The sequence below is a fragment of the Strix aluco genome, chromosome 4 (genome assembly GCF_031877795.1).
Source record: "Strix aluco isolate bStrAlu1 chromosome 4, bStrAlu1.hap1, whole genome shotgun sequence".
NCBI classification, from domain to species: Eukaryota; Metazoa; Chordata; class Aves; order Strigiformes; family Strigidae; genus Strix; species Strix aluco.
The window spans coordinates 55,844,282-55,865,492 of record NC_133934.1 but is presented as its reverse complement, the minus strand read 5'-3'; the positions used below and the strand labels follow the sequence as shown (position 1 = coordinate 55,865,492).

The following is a 21,211-nucleotide window of genomic DNA, read 5'->3' as shown; positions in this document are numbered from 1 at the left end:
GATAACTGGATTTATTAAATCAACAATTTTTTTCTTCTGTTGAAATGTATGTAAGGTTGTGTGTAATTTATTGTCCAGCTCTTACTACTCCTTTTTAAAAAAGAGGCCACCTGGAAAGCATTGAACGATAAATCACTCACCATGTTTACCAGCAAGGGTAAAGGAAAAATGTCATATTCCAAACAGCTTTCTTGTGAAAGTAAACAAAAGAACCAGCAAATGAGTAACATGCTGATATTACACCTTGTCACCAAACTGAAGGTAGTGTGAACCTTGAGACTGACTTGTTGCCCAGTAGCTGCAGAGTCTCACGGTCGGTGTTAATGCCCATTTTGGTGCTGGGCAATAACACAGTTCAGGTGGGAATATTGCTCACTTTGACTGGGGGACGGAAAAAGGTGATTTCTTAAGTCCTGTGAAATGCAATGGCCCTGCCCACTGGGCCCTCAACGTATTTGCTATTCAAATACCCAAGTTAGTACACCTGGTGCTCGCTGAGGTAGGTTGTACACTGAACCTGGGCAGCTAACAGCATCATCCCAGACCTGGTGGAAATAGGAAAGGGATGTAAATTCAGCCATTACCGGCTGGTGCAGGTGTACTCTCCCCAACCATGCCTGAATGCCCCTCTGACATTGGCTGCTGTGGTTAGGGAGGATGGAGAAAACAAGGATGACTTTGGGGGTAGAAGAGAGGCAGCAGACACCATGGTTCTGGGTTTCAGCAGAGCTTTTAACACAGGTCCTCACACCATTTGCCTGGTGGATGCTGTTTTGCAGGGACAAATACAACGTTTTCCTGCTCACAGACACAAAAAGGAGGGTACCACAGGCCTGAAAAAGATGCCTGGTGCAATTAACTGGTGCGTCTCTCTATATAGGAGACATATAGCATAGATATAGTTTCCAAATCAGGATCTACAGCTCATGTGTGTTTACTGCATGAGAAAAAAAAGTGGGTATGAGACATGATACAGTGCTAGCCTCATGTCAAGGGAAATATTCCCCTGCCTTTGAAGGGTCCTGGCTCAGGGCCCCAGCCCACAGCCACTGCAGAGGCCATGGAAATAAGTTCCTTTTTGAGTTGGCAACATGGTCTTGTTTTTCTGCTTGAGGGGGAAGGAAGAGAGTAACTCGCCTGGTGCTCTGCTCTGCTGTGGGTTTTGTGGTACCAGATTCAATACAGGGATACGTGGGAGGAGCACAGAAGGGAAAGAGAAAGGAGAAAAACGGGTGGGGGGAGCAGGCAGCTGCACTGAAAAGAGAGAACGTTGGTCTGCAGCAGGTGTTGCAAGGGACGAGCTGGGGGACGCAGAAGGATGGCCAGGCCCCAGGTCTCCTCTGCTCTGTCCTCTCCTCTTGGGAGCAAAACGGAGAGCTGGCCCTGAGGACCCCAGCCTGGGGACAGCCAGGAGGAGCAGAGGCAAAGCCTGGACATCCCTTGCTTAATGTGTGGCCACCAGCCCCCGCCAACCCCCACTGCACTGGGTGCTGGCATGTTGTGCCCCCCAAGATGTTGCCAGCATCACCCTAGAAAGATACTGAGGCTCCCACCTGAGAGTGGACAGGGAAACGGGAGCCTGGACAAAATCCTTCATGCCTTTGCCTACAAGCCACGGCACAAAAGCACTTCTTGGAAACCAAAGCCTGGCCTCCACCATGGCATTGCTGTCCCATTTGCTCCCTCGGCGGCAGCAGCTCCAGGTCTTAGGCTCGCCAGCATGGCCTCAGGCACCCAGTGGGAGCACAGGACCTCGTGTAATGCAACAAGTGAGCTGGATAATCATGGTAGGAAAAAACAAAAGTTTGCACAGCAACAAAGGCAGCCCTGGGAAACAACTTTATTGCTAGCAAAATGCTGCAGATCTTTGTTTAGTGAGTGCACTTCCCATGAAATGCAATGCTTCCACTGTGGTTTTAAACCAAGACCACCCTGAAAATGAAGGCAGTTTCCATTATATTGAATTACTTTTCCCTGAAACTGGCATGGCAATGGTAACATTGATAAGGAATGATAGCTATTAAGTGAGGCCATTATTTATATTTTCTATTAAATCACTGTCATTTCTACTACAAATGACATCATGCATGCCTGTCATGCTGATTTACAGTAATAAAGTCTCAGTCGTGATCATTTATTGCAATACATAAGCAGAGCATGAAATACACACAGCACAAATGCACAAGCAACACCGTATCAAGCCCAGATCAATATTTGGATCTTAGTATTAGCAGATCACTTGGTGCAACACTAATGGCGCTTTTTCAATAACATTCATATGCCCATCATCAGTGTAATCCTGAAGGCTGCTTGTCTTCTCCACCCCACCTTTCCAGTGCTGTTCAGAAGTGGTGAGCCAGGAACCAAAAGGAGAAGGACCAGCAACGCATCACTGCCATAGATCTGGTGGTGGAGATCCAGTGCAAACCAAATATAATGTCCGATGAATGATTCAAATGCCTAAAGACTAGACACTCAGCAAGGAGAAAGCGGGGTTGCTAAGTGCAGAAGAAGGAAGGCATGGTTGAACAAGCATCGGTGTTGCAGTGGTCATTCAGGGAAGGCTTCTGCTCTTTAGGATGTTTTCCAAAAGTTGCTGAGCTTCTTGGAGTCCGTGGGCTGCTGCCACAGTGAGGAGTTTCTCCACTTCTCTGAAGGACATGAAACCTTTATCAAGAAGGTCTAGGAGGAGGTTTGATTCATTCCTAGCTAAATCTTATTTACCCAGGCTTTTATAAGAGGACCACAGCTAGTGGATCTGAAAGCATCTGTAAAGTTAACTCTCCACTATTCAGAAAATGATCTGTTTTTGTTCCTGCTTTTCCCTGTGGTCTGAACATGTATGTCTTGGGTTTGGTGATTTTCTCATCTTAGTTGAATGCAAGTAGAGATGGATTTGGAGGTCTTGAAATACATACACCTTTTACCACTAAACACGTGAGTCTGCCTGATCATGTGACATGGAGGAGACATTGAAATGAAATGCACTGGCTTCAACTCACAGGGTTTGCCCAAACATTGCTTTTTTAGTTTCAGTTAGCTTAAAACTGCTGTCTCCAACCTCAATTTTAATTTTCAGACTTGGAGTAAATGTAAGAAACTCAAAACAAAACAATACACACACACACAAAAAAAAAGACTGGATTTAGCTTCACTTAGCCCCAGGACAAATCACCACAGCAAATGTACAAAGCAGAAGGAAACTTTTCTTTGGCTGTGGGCCTTGCTGGGAGCGCTGGTGTGCAGTGTGTGCAGGCATGACGGGGAGAGAAACGTGTCCCGGACAGTTTCAGCCCAACCTCCAGGTGGTCAACAGGAAACTTCTCACTGACCTTGCTGGATGGCAAGGAGAGTGAAAAGGGGGCTCTGCCAAAAAGAAAGACAGGTCTTTGTAGTGGAAAATTTGCATGTTGCTTCAATAGCTCCTTCTATACCAGTACGGGTCTTGTCCCTTGCCTTGACTGGGAAATTGCCAATGGAAATACATACATAATCAGACCACAGGTTTTTTATGTACTGTATCACCTAATTTTTAAAATATCTCCATGCTAACTGGGTTTTTCAGTTTTCTTGCTGCAGGTAGGACTTCATTACTGACAATACAAAGAGAGAGCATTTGAAATGCTGGAGTAGCTTCATGAGTGGAATATCTACAGCACTGGGTTGCCCTTCTACCCAGGAGGAGATGGGAATGCAGCTGTAATGGAAAGGAAGGGGAATAGCTCAGGTTACCCTTCTTCAAGTGCCATGGTCATGTTTCTGAGTGCCCCCACCGCCAGGTTGAAGGAGGCATGAGGATGGCCCTGCCCCGCTGCCTGCCTACAGGGGGGAAGAGAGAAGCAAAGTGGTGAGAGAAAATACAGAAGAAGAAAACCTGAGTTTGAATGTTTTAAAGTGAGGTAAGAGCAAAGAAGGAAAAAGGTATGTATAAATCAGTGTCCTGAAATGTGACCCCTTTAAAATTTTCAGGCCCTGATTTGTGAAACAGCCTTATTCAGAAAGGCACCAAGACTTCATTGTTTCTCTAAGGACAGATGTCCTTAAAGATGCCTGCTTGGTTCACAACCCCTGCTGTCGCAGGCACAGTTATGTCAGCCCTAAAAATCCTGCAGCCTGATGCTGTTCTACACCTTTAGCAGACACAGAGGAAACATCCAAAGTGCCCCCCCTCTTCCCTCGCTCTTTGGTTAGCGCAGTAACTTTCCCCATCCCACATCCTTCCTGTTTCTCCACAGAAGTGGGGAGGTTTTGGGAGATGCGGCCCAGGCTTCCACCATGTGTGTAACCACTGCGGGTACCACAGCAAATGTGCACACCCGGCACAGCTGCCTCACTTACGTGGCAGAAACCTCTTGGGAGCATGTGCCGAAAGCCGGAAATCAATATGCTGCCATATTTTGATTTTCCATCGCCTCAGCAGTCCCTTGCCCTCTCCCCTCCTGTGCCTGTGCATTTTTCCCACTGCCCGCCATGGCTTGAACCTCTCCAAAAGGCTGTACAGCAGCACCAGCATTCCTCTGCACTCTCACTGTCAAGATACTTGCCTCCCACTGATTTAAAAAATAGCAATAGCAGGTGGGGAAAGTGGAGCGAAGCAACCGACCCACAGCGAGAAGTTGGGAGCTCCTGGTCTTCCCACTTTTGCCCCATGCACCTCCCTCCCACCGGTGCAGGACAGCTCAGCCTGGCTCTCTCCCCAAAGCACTCCCAGCTCTTTTTCCTCCTCCCTCACCACGGTAGCCTTTCCCCAGGAGAAGGCAACTTCCCATGGCAGGAGTAGGGGATTTTTTTGCACCTCACCTGAACCAGTGCATGGCCATGTCCTCATTTTTTTCCACTCCAGCTCCTGGGTGTGAGACAAAGTATCAAAGTCATAGTTAGGATATAAAATACAGTGTCCAAAATACAGCAGTGTGGTGGTGTACCACATAGTACAGAGCCACGTTTGTGCTCCTGCCTTATAACAGTACATACTCTGGCAGCAAGTTAGCCGTGGCTTGGAGAAATGTTACCTTGCAAATACCTCTGTCCCAGGATGTGCTGGGCATTGGGGTACCCCAGGCGAGCATACACGTGAGCCACGTGGAAATGGAAGTCCTCATAGCACAGTGGGATGTAGAGCAGGAGGAGGCCAGCGGTGATTACAGATGCCAACTGTAAAAGAGAGGAGCAGCCATGATGCAAGGAGAAAAAGAAGATGAGGACCAGCTACAGCAAATATTTCATGTGAGCTCTGAAGCCTCCCGAAGCTATTCCCCACAGAGAAACGGGAGGAATGGCTCACACAACCACTGAAAATCAAAGTCACCTTTGACAGAGAGCCAGTTCCAGCACCCACTGAAGCTGGCAGAAAAAGGCACCACTGACTTCAGCGAGCAGTGGATCAGCTGCTGAGTTAATGTCCCTTTAAGTTCTGCTACAGCAAAGGAAACTACAAATATTTCATTTTCTTGTGGTCCTCTTGAAGAAAAGAAAAAAAAAGAAATCATAAGGCAGCATCAGACTTTTATGAGCAATTCATCAAGGAGGCTTGCCAGAAGGAGCCTCATTCCCTAGGCAGCCAGGTCCTTGGCTCACCGCTGCCCACCGCTGACTGCAGCATGGCTGTATGGACATGAACATTCCCTTTGTGAACATTCCCAGTTCATAAACCCTTTCATCCTGTGTTACAGTGAGGACACGTCGTCAGCATCCACACCTGACAGGAGAATAACCTTGCATCTGAAACTCTTCTTGTATCCAAGGTATAAATCAGCAAAAAGTCTGATGTACTGCACCAGCAGGGGAAAAAAAGATGAGAGACCAGAACTGGGCTATTTGCTTTTTGATGCCAATTGGATTTTCTTTGTTCAGTGAGCTAGCTATTAGCATCCAGTGAGAGGAGCTGGGAATTCAAGCAACCACATCTTGGTGGGGTCAGAGATCCCTGGCTGGGGAAAGAAAAGTGGGGTTAGAAAAAGGCTATAGGAGCCCTATGTGGAGCCTCCTGCCCACACAATTTGCTAGGAGCCCTTTGCTTCCCCACAGGGGAAAGCAGTGTGTCTCACCAATGGTGCCAGCATGGCAGAAGGTAAAACTCTTCCCTACTACATGGGGAGACAGAGGCCAGGTACAGTCCCAGGTGGAAGATGTGGGTCTTTGAAAACAAGTGCTGATCAGGTTTCTCAGTGCCAGTCTGTGCTGAGAGAAACCACGCTGATGGTGCATGATCCAGACGAGACCGCTAACATCTCATCTTTCAGTTCTGCAGCTTTGGTGCAAGCAATGCTGGACTCTTGAATCTGATGTTCATGGCTCCCTGCATGCTACTGTCCCTCTCTTGCAGACATAGGAGCAGAGCAGAGCAGAGCAGAGCAGCCCCATTTCAATGGCCGAGTGAGAAACAAGTCCTGAGGCCTGTCCAAGCGACCGCAGCTGTCGCAGAACAAGCACACTTTTTCATCTAGGCATAAATTGTTGCTACACGTACTTGTGAATAGTGGCTACAATGTGTATGTGGGTTTTTTACCATGCCATGCTCAGAGTGAGCCAAGGGTACAAGAAGCAACTAAAAAGGATGACCAGATGCAAGAGCTTTAACAGCCAGGGCCTCCTCTGGCCACTACAGATGGCTTGATGCAACTGATACAGAATGGTACAAAAACCAACTCCCCCTCATTTTTTGTGCGGGTACGGCACATGAGGTATATGCAGACCATTGCAAAGCAAACGGTGCATTTAGGTTCTGATCTGCTGCTTCTCAGCTGTCTGTAGAGCTTGAGGGAAGAAGTGATGTGGGTCTGGCATTTCCTTGCTGTTTCGCCGAGGCTCCTGCACTCCCACACACCACGATCAGCTGCAGTGACCACTAGAGGCAGCAAGTTGCCAAGAACTTGGCATCTCCTAACTGGGACCCAGATCCTGGTTCAGACCCATCTCTAATTGGGATTAGTGAATGCTGAGGATTAAATGAGCCTAGTTAGCTAATTAGGCTAAGTAGATAAAATAGGTAAGCAATACTGACATGCAAATGCCCCAACGTTTGTTTTGTTGGTTGATGAGCTTAGGGCTAAAGGGAAGTTTGCTGCTCTGTTTGAGACACACACCCCTTCAGCCTCTGTGATGCTGCTGCCCAGACAGGGATTGTTCCCAGACATTTTGACAAAAACAGCTCTCCTGCAATGCAACAGGGACCTGTGGGGCCTGAAAGCACTCGTGGGTGTGTAAATCCCTGTAAACCAATGGCAAGTCCAAGAGGAAATTCAAGTCATAGATCAATCTGCTTACTGCTGAGTGCTTTTGCTCTTGTTTAAGAGGAGGAAATGATACTCCTGAAAAAAAAATCATGGTGGCTAGAAATATGGTAAGAAGGGTTCCTTGCTGGAGACATGGCTGATGTTAAGGGTCCAGCTCAGGCAAAGCTGAATGCATATCTCTGGTGAAGGGAAGGGCAGTGTTTCTGAAGAAAAGCAAAGGCTGCTGAGTAATAGGCTGTTTTCACACAGAGACCATGTGCTGCCTAATGCTGTCACTGTGCTATTTTGTCACTGTTGCAGTGGCTGGGGCTGGAATATGTCAGGGAATGTTTCAGGTCGTTGCAGGAGATAGGGTGCACAATCCTGAAAGAGGCAGTGGCTGTGCTTTTATGGGTGCAGATTTGGGGTCTGCGAGATGCTCATGGCTGTGGCATCTCCTTTATGCTCCATGCAAGGCTGCCTGAAGTCTCAGGAAAGGAGTGGAAAATGTGGTGTTTGGGAGAAGCTGTTTTTATTGAAGGTCTGGTACATCCACTACACATAACAGCAAATGACTGACTATTTCTAAATGAGAGGGGAAAGGGCATGGTGGGAAAGGTGCTACAGGTCACAGGGGAAACCTCTACAGCCAGGCTGTGACCATGCACCACTGCCACAGGGTTATGTCCCAGCCTGAACACTCCCTGTGGGATACCACCTCTCTGTGACAATGTCCACAATGATCAGCCATCCACTGCTGGCAGCTCCCACCCTCGCTGCTGCGGTGACAGTGTGCCTGGCTCCTGCAAGGCTGGTGGCCTGGGAACAGCTGGATGTCCACTTTTTGTCCCAGGCTGGTCTTTGCAGGAAGGCTTTCAGCTTTCTGCCGTTGTGTAGGCACTGTCAGATGTGGCAGGTGAGACATTTCTTGGGCAGTTCCTTTAGCAATAGCTCACTGATCATCCCAAATATGATTTTTGGTTTTTGTGGGGGTCTTTTCTATTTTCTTTTCCTAAGCCTTCCTAAAGGGTGAGGAAGACTGAGACCTATGCATGGCAGAAGGCAGGTGTATAAAGTGCTGGAGTGCACTGATCCCAACTCTGGGAGCTGGCACCACAAGCAGTCCTTGCTTGGCTGCTCACCAACATCTGAACAGGCATCTAAAAGAACCGCAGCTAGTCCCACAGCAAGCAGAGACGTTAACACGTGTTTTCATTGTTAGTTAGCAAAACCACTCCTTTGTCCTCTGCTGTGGCTATGGCTACATCTGTGTTCAGGTAAATGTGTTGTTTTAAATGTCCCCAAGTCCAAGAGAAAGGGGAAATGTAATACATTTCTCAAGAAGTAGCTGCTGATGGAGTGGGGGGCACCCTGAAGTGAGATTTCCTCGCAGGAGGGATGGAGGAGGGAGGCACGAGTCCCCTGGGCTTCCTCTAGGCTGGTAGTTCACAGCCTCTCACCCTCACAGCCGGCAGCAGGGACTGAAACTGAGAGCTCCTGGGAGACTGCAGACAGGCAATGAGCGTTAGTCTACCTCAAATGCAGGAACATGGGGAGCTTGTTGCATTGCCCCACGCAGGGGTGAGAAGTGGACCGCTGGCCTGAAACCACCTTCATAGTCTTGGGGGGAGCTGTCAGTTGCTCACCCCACCCTTCTCTTCTGTGGTGACTCATTTGGAAACTACTTTGCGCGTTTCAGACCTTGCATCGCTTGGGCTGCTCTAAAGAAAGAGGAAGCCGAGTGGTATCACTGGCAACGCTGGCAAACTGGGCAGTGAGGGAGCCAAATCAGGCTGTGCATGCACTTTTAAGCAACCTGATTCCTATGGCAGCTTTAGTGTCTCACCTGCACTGTCACCCATGTGCCAAAGTCAGGTGATCATGATCAAAAAGGTGATCAAGAGGAATGCCTAAAAATCCCACCCATAATAACTGCGCTGGAAGATGCCATGTTACTGTGCACTAGCAAAAGCCCCCGCTCCCCAAACTCTGCATTGCAACAAACATGAGTCTTGCGATGAGTCTTGCGTTGCATTTCCCATGCCAGTGAGCAGAAAGCCCCGGGAACTCTGCAGAGACTTCGGTGACATTGCAATCAGGTCTGGGCAAGGCCACTGCGCTGGGAAAAGCATCACAAGGCTCACATTTGAGAGGCTGTTGTGTGCAAGTGGCACCCTGTGGCTTTGACCCACCCTGGCATTACTGGCTTTCAGGGACTGGCATTGCTTCCAGCCGGCTGCAGGGTCTAGGGCATCACATAACATCCCAGTGCCAGCACTCCCACCCCAAGCCCATCCCCACACTTACCTCCCATCTGGTCCATTCTGAGCCAGGGGGGTGGGTGTTCCCACCTCCTGGAGAAGGATTTGCCCGGCAGGTATCAGCACTGCCCCTTCCCTCCCGTCGCCGCCACGCTGCAGGCTTCATGTCCCCCATCGCTCCCTCCTGCAGGAGGTCTGAGCACCTCTTTTTAACCCGGTCTGCTCCCCGTCTCACCAGGCACTGCCCCTGCGCTGCCATAAGTCTTCCCCATCACCATTCCTTAGTTTTGCTCCTGATTTATGGTAGCAGTAGCCCAGCTGCTTCACTAAGATAGGAGGAATGGGTACACATCCCCTTGCAGAGTCATAGAAAAGAAGATGCTCCTGTGTCACATCTGTGTTCTCCTCTCTCACATCCTGCCAAAAACCTTTCAAACCACTGACGTTTAACTCTCTTGATGTTTAACTCTTTCTGTGCTGAATATTTATCTTCCTTCAGACTGCTCCCAGGTGTTGCAAGCCCCCACCAGTAAATCCTTGTATTTGACAAACTTGATGAAGTTTTTTTTCTTTCTGCTTTTCGCATGAGAAGGAAAGTGCTTCACAAGCAATGATACCACTACCCACCACTGCAAATGTTCTTGTTACTTCAATTGCATGGCCTCCACAGGCATGTGGGGTCTGATGTGTTGGATTTTGACAAATAGAAGAACATGCGGGCCCAGCCCCAGGTGAGAAAATTAGAAAAGGTGCAATGACGTATAATCAGAAAATTATCAGAACATACAAAACCCCCACAAAATTTGACAGGATGTGATGGGGGTTTTTTAGCTAGAAAAGAGCTTACTTGTTAAAGGCAGTCATTTTCTAGCTGTAAAATTATGCCTCTACTCATCTGCAGTAATTCCACCTAGTGACTTTCAGACATGAAATTCCGTTTTGCCTTCACATCTAAGAAAACATCTCTTTTTAACACAAGATCCCTCACACATGTTACCTCTCACACTCTGAAGTCCTAGCAGATGGCTGTCAGACAAGGTCCATCTCATGCAAATTGCTGACCGTGCCTGGTTGTCTGACAGTAAAAAATACAATGGTTTTCTTTCCAATTTTACAAGTGCCATGCTTTGGTTTTAAAGGCAACCCCACCCCAAAGAACAAGATAGCTCTTTGGTGGTGACGACTCAGACTAAAAACCTTACTGAAGAGGAAACCCTTCATATTTTTGTATTTTATTTCTTATGTTATGCTGCCACCATTGGGCCAATTTCATTTGCTTAGTCTCAGCCCCATTATGGTTGAAGAGACTCATCTTTATGCCCCTGGTCAACGTGTGAACCACTTTCACTGTCTATCAAATTTAATTGGACATTAATAGTCATACTGCAGGATCAATTGCTTCCAAGTGCAAACCTCTACATTAAGGAAACTAAGATAACTCAGAAATTTCTAAAACAAGCCCAGAGCAGATGAACCTTCACTGCAGCAAAGAGTAAGGAAGAGATGAAAGAAGGTGAGGAGTCTCATACCTAGTTACCCTTCCTTTTTTAAAAAAAAATTTTAGATACAATTATTAGAATTTTAATATAAAGGAAAAAAACCCCAGCCTCTCAGGGAGTCACTCTTCTTGGGAATGAGCCACTCTATAGCTGCAATCCCAAATTTTGGCAGAAGTGAGCTCTAAGTTACTCTTATTGTTGTTTGTAACGGCATACTGGTAATAATTATATTTGTACTGACATCTTGCCTAGCTCTGTGAAATCGGTACTTTTCTCAGTATAAAACAGACCCTGGGACTTGCAGTTCTTTGCTGCAGATGACTAAAATTGAGAACATGTTACTAATTATGCATTATTCAGTGAGGACTATGCTATCTGTGATGCAAGACAGGTGTGGTACCGGGTCTCATTCCAGTTGCGAGCTTGAGTTACTTCTCTACAAAAATCATCTTATACCATGAGGAAGTAAGTAAACCAGGTTGTCAATCTAGAAACAAATGATGGCTGTAGTAGCTGCCTCCTACCAATAAAGAAGAATGGGATCCCTTCTAACTGCAACAACTTTGGCAAGGAAATAGCAAGCCCCCCCGGTGAATTTTCTTTCTGCTTTTCCAAGGAGTGGGTGACATTTCTATTTGCCCTTTCATCTTCATAGAACAAGTTGTGAAGAACCATTTCCAACTCCTGCAAAGGAGCATTTTGATTGAAAACCTGGAACCAGTCATGTTCAGGAAAACACAATTTTCTTCTCATTTCTTTTTTACGTAAAGGATTTCTCTAATCACACGGTGTCTCTTTCCCTCCTTGATGCACTGGCATGGTCAGGGCTAGAAGTGCTCAGGTACTCCACTTCAGTTGAAAGGTGGGTGTCAACTGCTGGAAGAAAAATGGGTGGCTGTAGGTGTAAAGAGTTAACAGGATGAAGTCGCTGTTTGGGAGAGCTGGTGACTCTGAAGAAAGGATTTTCTTTTCTTTTCAAAGGATTCCACTGAAAGCCAGATGTGAAACACTGTGTTCATCCTTTCTCATTTGTTTTTTAACATTTGATAGTCTTTGTTCCAAATTAACGAAAACCTTTTAGTAAGCAGACTGACTGAAGAAACACACAATTATTGAAAGACTTATATATTATTGAAAGAATGAAACCAAAATAAGACACGCTCATAGCACACTGCCCATTCAGATCAACCACAGTGACTTCACCACCTCAGACACAGACTGTTTACAATCTAAGCTTTGTCTGGTAGTGATGGGAGATTAAACAACAAGAAGTGATTAGCCCAAAAAGGTTTTTCCAGGTTGCTTTCTTAGGAAAAGAAATTGGTATAGCCAAAATGCTACCACTGGTACAAACTTATTTAATTACAATGTCCTCTGGGCATAGGTATCACAGGGCAAATTAAATCCACCCTGAGACTTCCCCAACTTGAACTTGAATACAGTTGCAGTAGGTACTTGCATATAGCACAACACAGAATATCACATAAATATTACTTCAGTTACTATACTGAACAGAGCTCAAATATGCATAATGGGGAGGACCGAGGCACTCGGCAACAACAAGGGAGTGGGGGAGGATAAGTTTCTATATAAGACAATGGGAAGGATGAGGGTAAGGACTTCTGGCTGACACTGTCTCTGACAGACTCTCATTTCGTTTTGCCTAACTAGCTATAGCTTCCTTTCACAGCTGGCTAAACAAGAACAAGATAAAAATCTATTCAGACTAGTTATTATGACACTATTAATAGCTGATAAAAGAGCATACAATGAACACCAGCGTAGACATTAGGGCAGTTCAAGTCTCTCTGAAATCAGTATGCAAGTGTTATACGCAGACCTATTACGGAGACTTTTGTGAAACTGTTTCCAGATAGCAGATTAATAAATGTATCTGTTAAACTGAACAGTTGCATGCATTCATCACTACACACAGCAGAGCAGTGCAACTGAAGAGGATGTGATTTTCCTGAACCCAAGTACAGCAGCTGGCAGAGAGATCCAACTGAGCAGAAATCTGTTATTTGATAGAGGTCCTGCAAAACTGCAGCATGGGGGGGGGGGGGCAGGGGCAAGTCTAAGCTATACTGTAATTGATCTCACCACAAAAATAGAGCCTAAATGAATGTGAGTAGTGGTTACAGAGACTTAAAAAAAACCCAAACAAACAAACAAACAAAAAAAAAAACCAACAAAAAACCCCCCAACAAACTAAATTACTCACCTAACAGGGAGTTAGGTCAAAGTTAAGCATACTAAAACCTCTGACTAAAAACTGTATACTAAAAACTAAGCTGTCTGCTTAGCTGTCACCTAAAAAATGAATTCCTCAAATGCCTTCTCCTGTGTGGCTTTGAAGTTCCCCAGATATTCAAATTCATATCCCAGGAATACCATGGCAGGGCTGAGTACCTAGGTGTGTATCTCTCACATAAACTCATTCAGAACCCAGAAACTGCAAAGTTCCCCAAGGGATGTGATACAAAGAGCCTTCTGGGAGCACTTCATCCATTAGTCTACTAATGAAGATGATCTCCACCACTTCTGCAGAAACTAAAACCCCGCAAGAAACAAATTCAAGAGAATACTGTGTTCATAAGCTCGTAGTTAGTGAGGAGTGAGAAGTGGTCCCTGCTTTAGAGAATGTGTCTGTATTGTGAAGGCGAGTGAAAATCAGTGTTAGTCTCCAAGGAAATCATATTAAGTAGTACACAGTGTAGAAAGGAAAGCAGCACTACACCCCAATTTTCCTAAGACATGTTGAAAAATGTGCTCTGAGAACGTACCCAGGCGATTGAATGTCCCTCAGCTACAACCCTCTGTCTCCAAAGGGGGGGTAGTCTTTACCCGGTAGCTCACACTGCAAGGCTGACTGCTCCTTAGCAAGGGCCTGCACAAAGCCCACCGAGCAGGGCACAGCGCTTGGTCAGAGCTGGCAGGTGTACAACTGGCAAAGCCATCTGGGTTCACGGTGTAGGTGTGAAGCGCCTGCAGTCCAGAACATCATATCCGTGGCCTGTCTGTTGGATTGCATGTATCGCACCACAACAAAAGGAGATCAGTCACAGGATACCTAACGCAGCAACAGTTTAGTACAAATACAACAGTTTGTAATGAGAAACATCAGAAAAACTTAATACTAGCAAAGCAGTGGCGCAAGGGCTGGGTAAATGATGCAAAGCCCTTCACCGCTGTGGCCTTCAGAGATAATAAAAAGATACCCCAGAGCACCTCACCACTGAGACCACAGGGCATGAATACCATTACACAAACCCAACTATCAGCAATTCCCTTTCTAAACCCACTGCATGACTGCATCTTTCCTCACCAGGTTTCCCATAACCTTTCCTTTTAGAGGGATTTTTCACCTTCTTAAAGGGACTTATTAATGTTAATGGGACCAATAAAAGCCAATTACTCTGCTCTGCCCCCCTTGAAATGTATCTTCTTTCTCCCTGTGAGATGGTTACATTATAAAAACTGGATAAGACACTTGGGGGGTAGGCTTGGGGTACTGGTTTCATTAGGAAGATGAAGGTGGTAAGTGCTCCCTTTGTGTATGTGGGATTGAGGTTGAGATATTTGTGCTCACAACTGGGTCTGAAGGTGCTTTGGGGTTGTTCCTGGTGTATCTGAGGTAGCTTTTATGTCCCTGTTTATTTAAAGTGGTGGGGGGAAGTTCAGGTTGTGCTTGTTAGAGAGGCTTGTTAGCTAATCTAAGTTAGGTCATCTGAGGCTAATTTCATGTACTCTACCTGACATGTCCCTAACCTGATCTGTTTGGTAAATATACATCCTTGCGTTAGCTTAACCTTCTGTGTTAGGCTGCCTTGCCTGCGTAATCCCAGACGTAAGGAGCCCTGAGCAGCTGAAAGCGTGCAGCCAAAGCGAGCCGTTGGGGAAGCTCACGTGGGAAGCGGGGAACGTCTGTGGCAGGGATTATCTCCATCTGGTATGAGGCCTTTTTGTTCCACTTCCTAGTACAGACAGAAAAACCAGGACAGAAACCAGGGAGAAAAAAACAATTTTTCTCCTCCTACATCTCGAATGCTGTTCCCAGAGGGTCTTATGGCCTGCAACTTGGCTTCTATTCCCCGTAAGGAAAAGCACAAATGGATCCTTGCTGTAGGCACTTTGGACAGAAATAATTTTTAAAATAGCAAACTGAATGAAATCTTAACTTCTGCAGGCTTCTGTAAAATCTTGAGGTTTGTTTTTAAAATTAAAAAAAAAAAGCCAAATTCTCTTATCTTCTTGCTTGCTGAAGGAGAGCATAAACAACTAATGCTTCAAATAGACAGAGGCACCAGACAGTTATATAAAAACAAACTGCCAGATTCCTGCGTGTAGGAGTGTCTGCTCTCAATTCGGTCCTGCCTCTCTGTGTGTGTGCCTGGAAGTAGGTCTCCCCACCCTGGAGTGGTAGCAGCTAGCACAAAATGCCCGGGACTGAAACTTGGGTGTTGAAGGCATTGACGACGTGGCCTTAGGCTGTCTGGAGGCTCAAGCAAAGGGTCCTTTGTAACTAGGGGACCAAGTATTTGGGGTCAGCCATAGGAGCAGAAGAGCTACAATGTTTTAAATCTTTACTATTTCAGTGAACAGCTGGAAAGACCTTGAAATGGAGCTCTAGGGATCAGCATGTACCCTTCTACCTTAGAGGTTTGAGCATTTTGCTTGTTGTAGACCCGAAGAAAGTGGAAAAGTGATGGCGAGGAGAGTATCCTCACAACAGCTTTATGCCTTCAGCTTTATCTCCCATTAAACATCTGTAAGAGTACTCATCATGCTTGGGACCCTTGGTTATCAAGGTAGAGGAAATACACACATTAACGCCTCCTAAAGTGGTGGTTTTGTGATTGGATTGGTAAAGCCCATGACAGATTGAGCCAGTCTTCCCTCTAAAGAGCTATTCAGCCATCAAAGGGCCAGGGTTTCTCCCTGAGCTCATTGCATACTCACAGATGAATGGGGTATCTCTCAGATAACAGAGATTTATGGTGTTCTGGAAGAGCACAAAGAATTGTTACTTTTTTGGAGTTGAAGGACGTGGATTAACTGAGAACACCCCCAGCTGAGCTCTGAGGTTAAATGGCTAGGCTGTTTTTTTCTGAAGTAGAAATAATGATGCTGTACTGAAAACGGCACATAAAAAAAAGGGGGGGGGGGGGGAGCTAAGACTTCATTTCAGGGAAATACAGGCAAGGATTTGAAGTGCCAAAGCTGAGGATATCTGCACTGCATTAATTAAATGTTACAGCTGGAACCCAATTCATGAAGTTTTTAACTATAGTTTGTGAAATATCCAGTGAGACAAATGGGTCTGAGGCAGGGTTGCCCTTGGTAATCACACATCTGTGTAAAATGGAAGTAAAAATAAAAACCAGTGTGTGTGTGTGGAGTTGTCGGCTGCCCCCAGCATCATGAATAGTAGATGCAACTTCATCCTCATTCAAATCACAGTGGGCAGCCTCCTGTCTTCACTAATGCAGTGTAATAGCTCCTCATCCCCAGCCTGGGATGTAATCTCCTTCAGGCTGCTCCTGAGGTGCTTTGTACACTAAGTCAATTAACTTTATTGGGGAAGGCTTCAGCTGGCAGTGCAGCACATCTAGAACAACTTGAGTAAAAGGCGAAGCAGAGCTGGGCTCGGTACAGGGAGGAGGTCGAAGGCTCGGAAGGGGACCTGGCAATAAATAATAATCAATGAGTCGGGGTGCTCGGTGACTTCAGGCAACCACCTCTCCCGCCCTCCGGTGATCCCACCCAGCCCCGACACCCCCAGCCCCTGCCTGCGCGGCTCGGCCACCGCTGTGTTTCCCTCAAGCGACAGCCGGGCCTCTCCCCCTCCAGAAGGCCCCGGGGGGGGGTGAGGCCGGCAGGACCCGACCTTCGCGCCTCGGTTTAGAGGAGGCGAGCGGGGCCCGGGCGGCTCCGGGGCAGAGCGGCCGCGGGCGCGCAGGGGCCTGCGGCTGTCGGAGGGCCGACAACCGCGGCCTGCGGGCAGAGCTGCCCGCGGCCTGAGGCGACGACCGGGCAGCTGCCCGCGGGCGGCTGTTTCGGCTTCCAGCCCCCTCCAGGTACGTTTGCTTTTATTTTATTTCAGTCAGACTTTAGCTCTCAGAGGGTGAGACCCGCTATCGGGGACTCGTGAAGCGAATCCGCCGGCAGTCAGCAGCCGGCACGCCTGAAAGCCCGCCCTGATCGCGGGCGGCCGGACCCGCCTGGCGGGCGGCCCGCTCCTCGGCGGGAGGCGACCCCCCCGCGCCGCCTCAGGCAGCACCGCCGCCGCAGGAGCGCGTCCCCGGGCCGGGCCGTACGGGGACTGCGCCCCCTCCTCCGAAATAACGGCGGAGGGCTGAAGGGGGCCTGGGAGGGCCCCGGGCCGGGCAGCTCGGCCGGGCGACGCCGGGTAGAGCCCTGGCGTTGAGCGGCGACTCTGGGGCAGGCCGCGGCCACCGCAGGCGGGACAGGCCGAGCTTCCCTCGCTGTGGCGGCCGCGGCCACCCCCCGGGACTCAGCTACCCCTGTCTCCCAGGCCATCACAGTTTCACCACACCCCCCCCCCCCTTTTCCCGGCGCCTGTCCCTTTAAATAGGGGCGGGCCTCTCCCGCACTCCGCATCGTGAGGCCGGCCCCGCCCCGCCATTGGTTGTCGCTGGGGGAGAGTGGCCCGCCCCCGCCCGCAGCCATTGGCTAGGGGCGAGCCTGGGGTTCCCGGATGCAGGCACGCTCGGCGGTTATAAAGCGCCGGGGGAAGGCGGGAGCGGACGCAGTTTGAATCGCGGCGGGTCGGGGCAGGTTGGTGGTGTCGCCCGGGCTCCGTGCGTGCGGGACGCTCTCTTCCTCTGCCTGCCCTTGCGCGGCGCTGCGCTCCGGTTCGCGATGGTGAGGAGCCGCGGGGGTCGCGCGGGTGGGGGCGGGCGGGCGGCCGCGCTGCCGGGGGTGGGTGTCAGGGATCAAGAAGATGCGGCCGCTGGGGTGAGGCGGGGGAGCGCGCGCGGCGCGGGGGAGCGCGGGCGGCGCGCGCCGGTAGGCGCGTTACCTGCCGGTAGGCGGTGAAACGGAAGGGGGGGGAGGGTCGCACGCGCGCTAGTGCCGCCGGGGAGAGGGAGTGGCGGCCGCGCATGCGCGCGGGGAGCGGCCTGTGCCGCTAGGTGTAGCGGGCAGCGCGCACGCGCCTGGGCGTCGCGGGGGGCGGGGGGGGGGGGCACGCATGCGCGGTGGGGCGCTGCCGCCGAGCAGTGCCCGCGCTGCCCCTGGGCGCCGTCCGTCGCAGGTGCGGCGTCTCTGAGGGGGGATGGCGGGCACGTCAGCTCTTGCACACCTCTTCTTTTTGCTAGGCTGGCGGTAAAGCTGGGAAGGACTCTGGAAAGACCAAGACCAAAGCAGTGTCCCGTTCTCAGCGGGCTGGATTGCAGGTGAGTAGGGACTGGGGCATGGGTGGATGAAAGTCAGGTTGGCTTTCCATCTCTTGGTTACTTGTATGTTGTGAAGCCTGCAGAGTCTGCTGTGTGTTGTCCAGCAGTGTCTGGTTTGACTAATTTTAGACCTATTGCATATCTGTGCAGGAGGGAAGAGAATTCCTTGTGGCTGTTGCTACTGCTTGTGGTTGTGAAGTTGCTGACATGAACTTGGCATACAATATCCTTAGCTGCATTCTAAAGTGTTGAAATGTAGTCCATGCTGGGATTCTGTTGTCAATATGTGGTTTAGAGTAGTGGCTTTTTTTTTCTCCTTTGTTGTCACAGTGTATTCATACTTCTGTTATTTTCTAGTTCCCTGTTGGCCGCATCCACAGGCACCTGAAGTCTAGGACTACCAGCCATGGGCGTGTAGGAGCCACAGCTGCTGTGTATAGCGCTGCAATCCTGGAGTACTTGACAGCTGAGGTAAAGTTCCTGTAAGGGGTGTGAGCAAGTTGGTCAGCTTCAAAATGGCATAATAACCAGAGCCTGTTGTATTTTGCCAATTTGCACTGGGCTGTGAACTCTTCACTTGCTTTGAGCCTGTTCTAAGTGCATGCATCATCAGGAGACCATGAAATATGCATGGGGCCTCTTGCTCTGCATTTTGTGCAGATCAGTCGCTGTGACTTACAGGAAAGATGGAATTGTGAAGTATTTTACAAAATGTGCCATTACAGCAAGTTTTATCTGCTGTAAAACACTTACTCTGGTCTTGGGGAAAACTAAATGTGGAGCTCCAAAGGAGGAACCCTTCCAAAAGAGGTGTTGGTTGCAGTCTTGGTGTCACCAATGGTGTGTTGGGCATAGAGAACGAAATAGCAAAGTCCGTGCAGTTGGTCGCGTGTGACTTGTGTAACTCAGTTTAAAAATGGTTTTGTCCTCAGGTGCTTGAGCTGGCAGGAAATGCATCCAAAGACTTGAAGGTGAAACGTATCACTCCCCGTCACTTGCAGCTTGCAATTAGAGGAGATGAAGAATTGGATTCTCTCATTAAGGCAACAATTGCTGGTGGTGGTATGTGAATTGCTTGTGAATGGTTTGTGATGAGTTGGGGGGCCAGAACTCTGGCAGACTAGGGGCTGCTTAATGCTGTCATCTTATTTGAAGTGCAAAGTTGAGGAAAATTGTTGAAGAGAAATAACATGGTCTTAATTGTTGGTCTTTCTTAGGTGTAATACCGCATATCCACAAGTCTCTCATTGGCAAGAAAGGACAACAGAAAACTGTCTAAAGGATACCAGGATTCCTTGTTATCTCAGGACTCTAAGTACTTAATTGTCCAGTGTTGGTGATTCCAGTGGACTGTATCTGTGAAACACGATTTTGCCTTTTTGTAACTTTGAGAAGCTAAAGCTCCCTTGAGCTTTCTAACAAACCAAATTTCTGCATTGAAGTCTTAACCGTATTTAAGTGTTACCATGGCTTCAAAGAAGCTATTGTATTTGTAGTGGGTTTTGATTGAGCTGACTGTTTTTAGATTGGTTCAAGTAAAGGAAATGTTTGGTTTTGTACAGACTTTTCATCCACTAGAGTGGAAATATTCAATAAATGTTCTATCAAGACTGATTGTCTCTTGTCCACTTAACAGAAAAATACTTGGGTCTTGACTGCACAGCTTTCAAGTTCCAAGAACAGCTGGGCTTGGGGGATGTGGAAACAGTGTCCCAGTGTACCGCACTTGGTAGATACCATCAAGTGAAACGGCACACAGGTTTTATCCTGCAAAGTCTCATTCTCACTGAGCCCACTGTGGTGTGACAGTTGCCTTTAGCAGGGCAGATTTGAGCCTAGTTAAGGCCAGTGTTACTTGATGCTGGCCTTCATAGAGGGAGGAGGAGGTCTGTCACTGGGGAGGAAGGTAAGATGAACAGATGTTGAAAATCCACAACTTCTGTTGATTTTTGTTATGATAGAGCCTGACAACTCACTCTTTCTTGTGAAAGACTGGAGAGATGCCTGTAAGCAGAGGCTGTACTGCAGCTGCTTGCACAGCCTCAGTGTCTGTGAAAGAGTCTAAACCCTGCTGTCAAGGTAGCACTCCAATAGCTCTGCCTTGCTGTGGCTTTTTCAGGGGTGGGCTTCACCTCTGCCAGCCACAGAGACCTGAACTGCTTTCCAATAGCCTTGAGCCTGTAGTGATGAGGGTCCAAACCACGCAACTGGTGTTTATGGGGTATTAAAGGTACAGTTTTAACTTCTGCTGCACAGTAGCCTCCCCAGTAGCTGCAAATTAAAGGGGGTTCTGGTCATGTCTTCAGCTGTGCTCCTCCAGCACTCTGCAAGTGCCTTGGTCCAAGGGAAGGTCCTGTGCTGCGGGAAGGGGAACCTCATCCTGGTGAGGCAAAAGGTGCTGCCAGTTCCTGTGGCTGGGGGCAGCAACTGCTCCTCCAGCAGTGAAATACTTTGAATAAAGATGCTTCTGCAGCAAGCGGGCTATTTGGTTTCTGTAACCTCCCGGGTAACGATCTCTGCTGCAGCGCTGCAGCTGGGGTGTAGGTGTTGGTTAGACCTGGATTAACTGCCCTGGTCCTCGGGAGCTGTGGAGCTTTGCTGGGGCAGCACCTGCCTGCTTCCCAGCAAAACAGTCCTGGGCAGGAGGGCGTTGGTGTCGCTAATTACAGCGAGCAGTTATAAGGAGGTGCTAATAACTACCTCGAAGCATAGTTAATGCGCTGTGTTAATGACAACGCTCGGCCTGCTCTCGCTGCCGTCCCGGCTCCAGAAAGGCCCCGGCAGGCCGGGCGGGGCCGCAGGGCAACGGGAACGCG

At 48.5% G+C, this 21,211-nt stretch overlaps 1 protein-coding gene and 1 long non-coding RNA gene across 2 annotated transcripts; one reads left to right on the top strand and one right to left on the bottom strand.

Annotated features, from left to right (window-relative positions):
- Nucleotides 1-2,123: 2,123 nt before the first annotated feature.
- On the bottom strand, nt 2,124-5,091 carry LOC141922300 (uncharacterized). The gene is made up of 4 exons (XR_012622945.1): nt 5,013-5,091; nt 4,801-4,846; nt 3,733-3,819; nt 2,124-2,651 (listed from the first exon to the last, which is right to left on the bottom strand). It is a non-coding gene; the product is annotated as an uncharacterized LOC141922300 (long non-coding RNA).
- Nucleotides 5,092-17,583: 12,492 nt separating this feature from the next.
- H2AZ1 (H2A.Z variant histone 1) lies at nt 17,584-20,005 on the top strand. Its single transcript, XM_074823171.1, has 5 exons — nt 17,584-17,862; nt 18,318-18,395; nt 18,753-18,866; nt 19,328-19,457; nt 19,613-20,005. The coding sequence occupies exons 1-5, from the start codon at nt 17,860-17,862 to the stop codon at nt 19,672-19,674; spliced, it is 387 nt and encodes a 128-aa protein (XP_074679272.1). The 5' UTR covers nt 17,584-17,859; the 3' UTR covers nt 19,675-20,005.
- Nucleotides 20,006-21,211: the final 1,206 nt, after the last annotated feature.

What these genes read in the sequence shown, in the direction of transcription:
- H2AZ1 (XM_074823171.1), top strand. An exon ending in CTCAGCGGGCTGGATTGCAG is followed by an intron (nt 18,396 to 18,752) that starts GTGAGTAGGGAC and finishes GTTATTTTCTAG; the next exon opens with TTCCCTGTTGGCCGCATCCA. An exon ending in TGGAGTACTTGACAGCTGAG is followed by an intron (nt 18,867 to 19,327) that starts GTAAAGTTCCTG and finishes TTTTGTCCTCAG; the next exon opens with GTGCTTGAGCTGGCAGGAAA.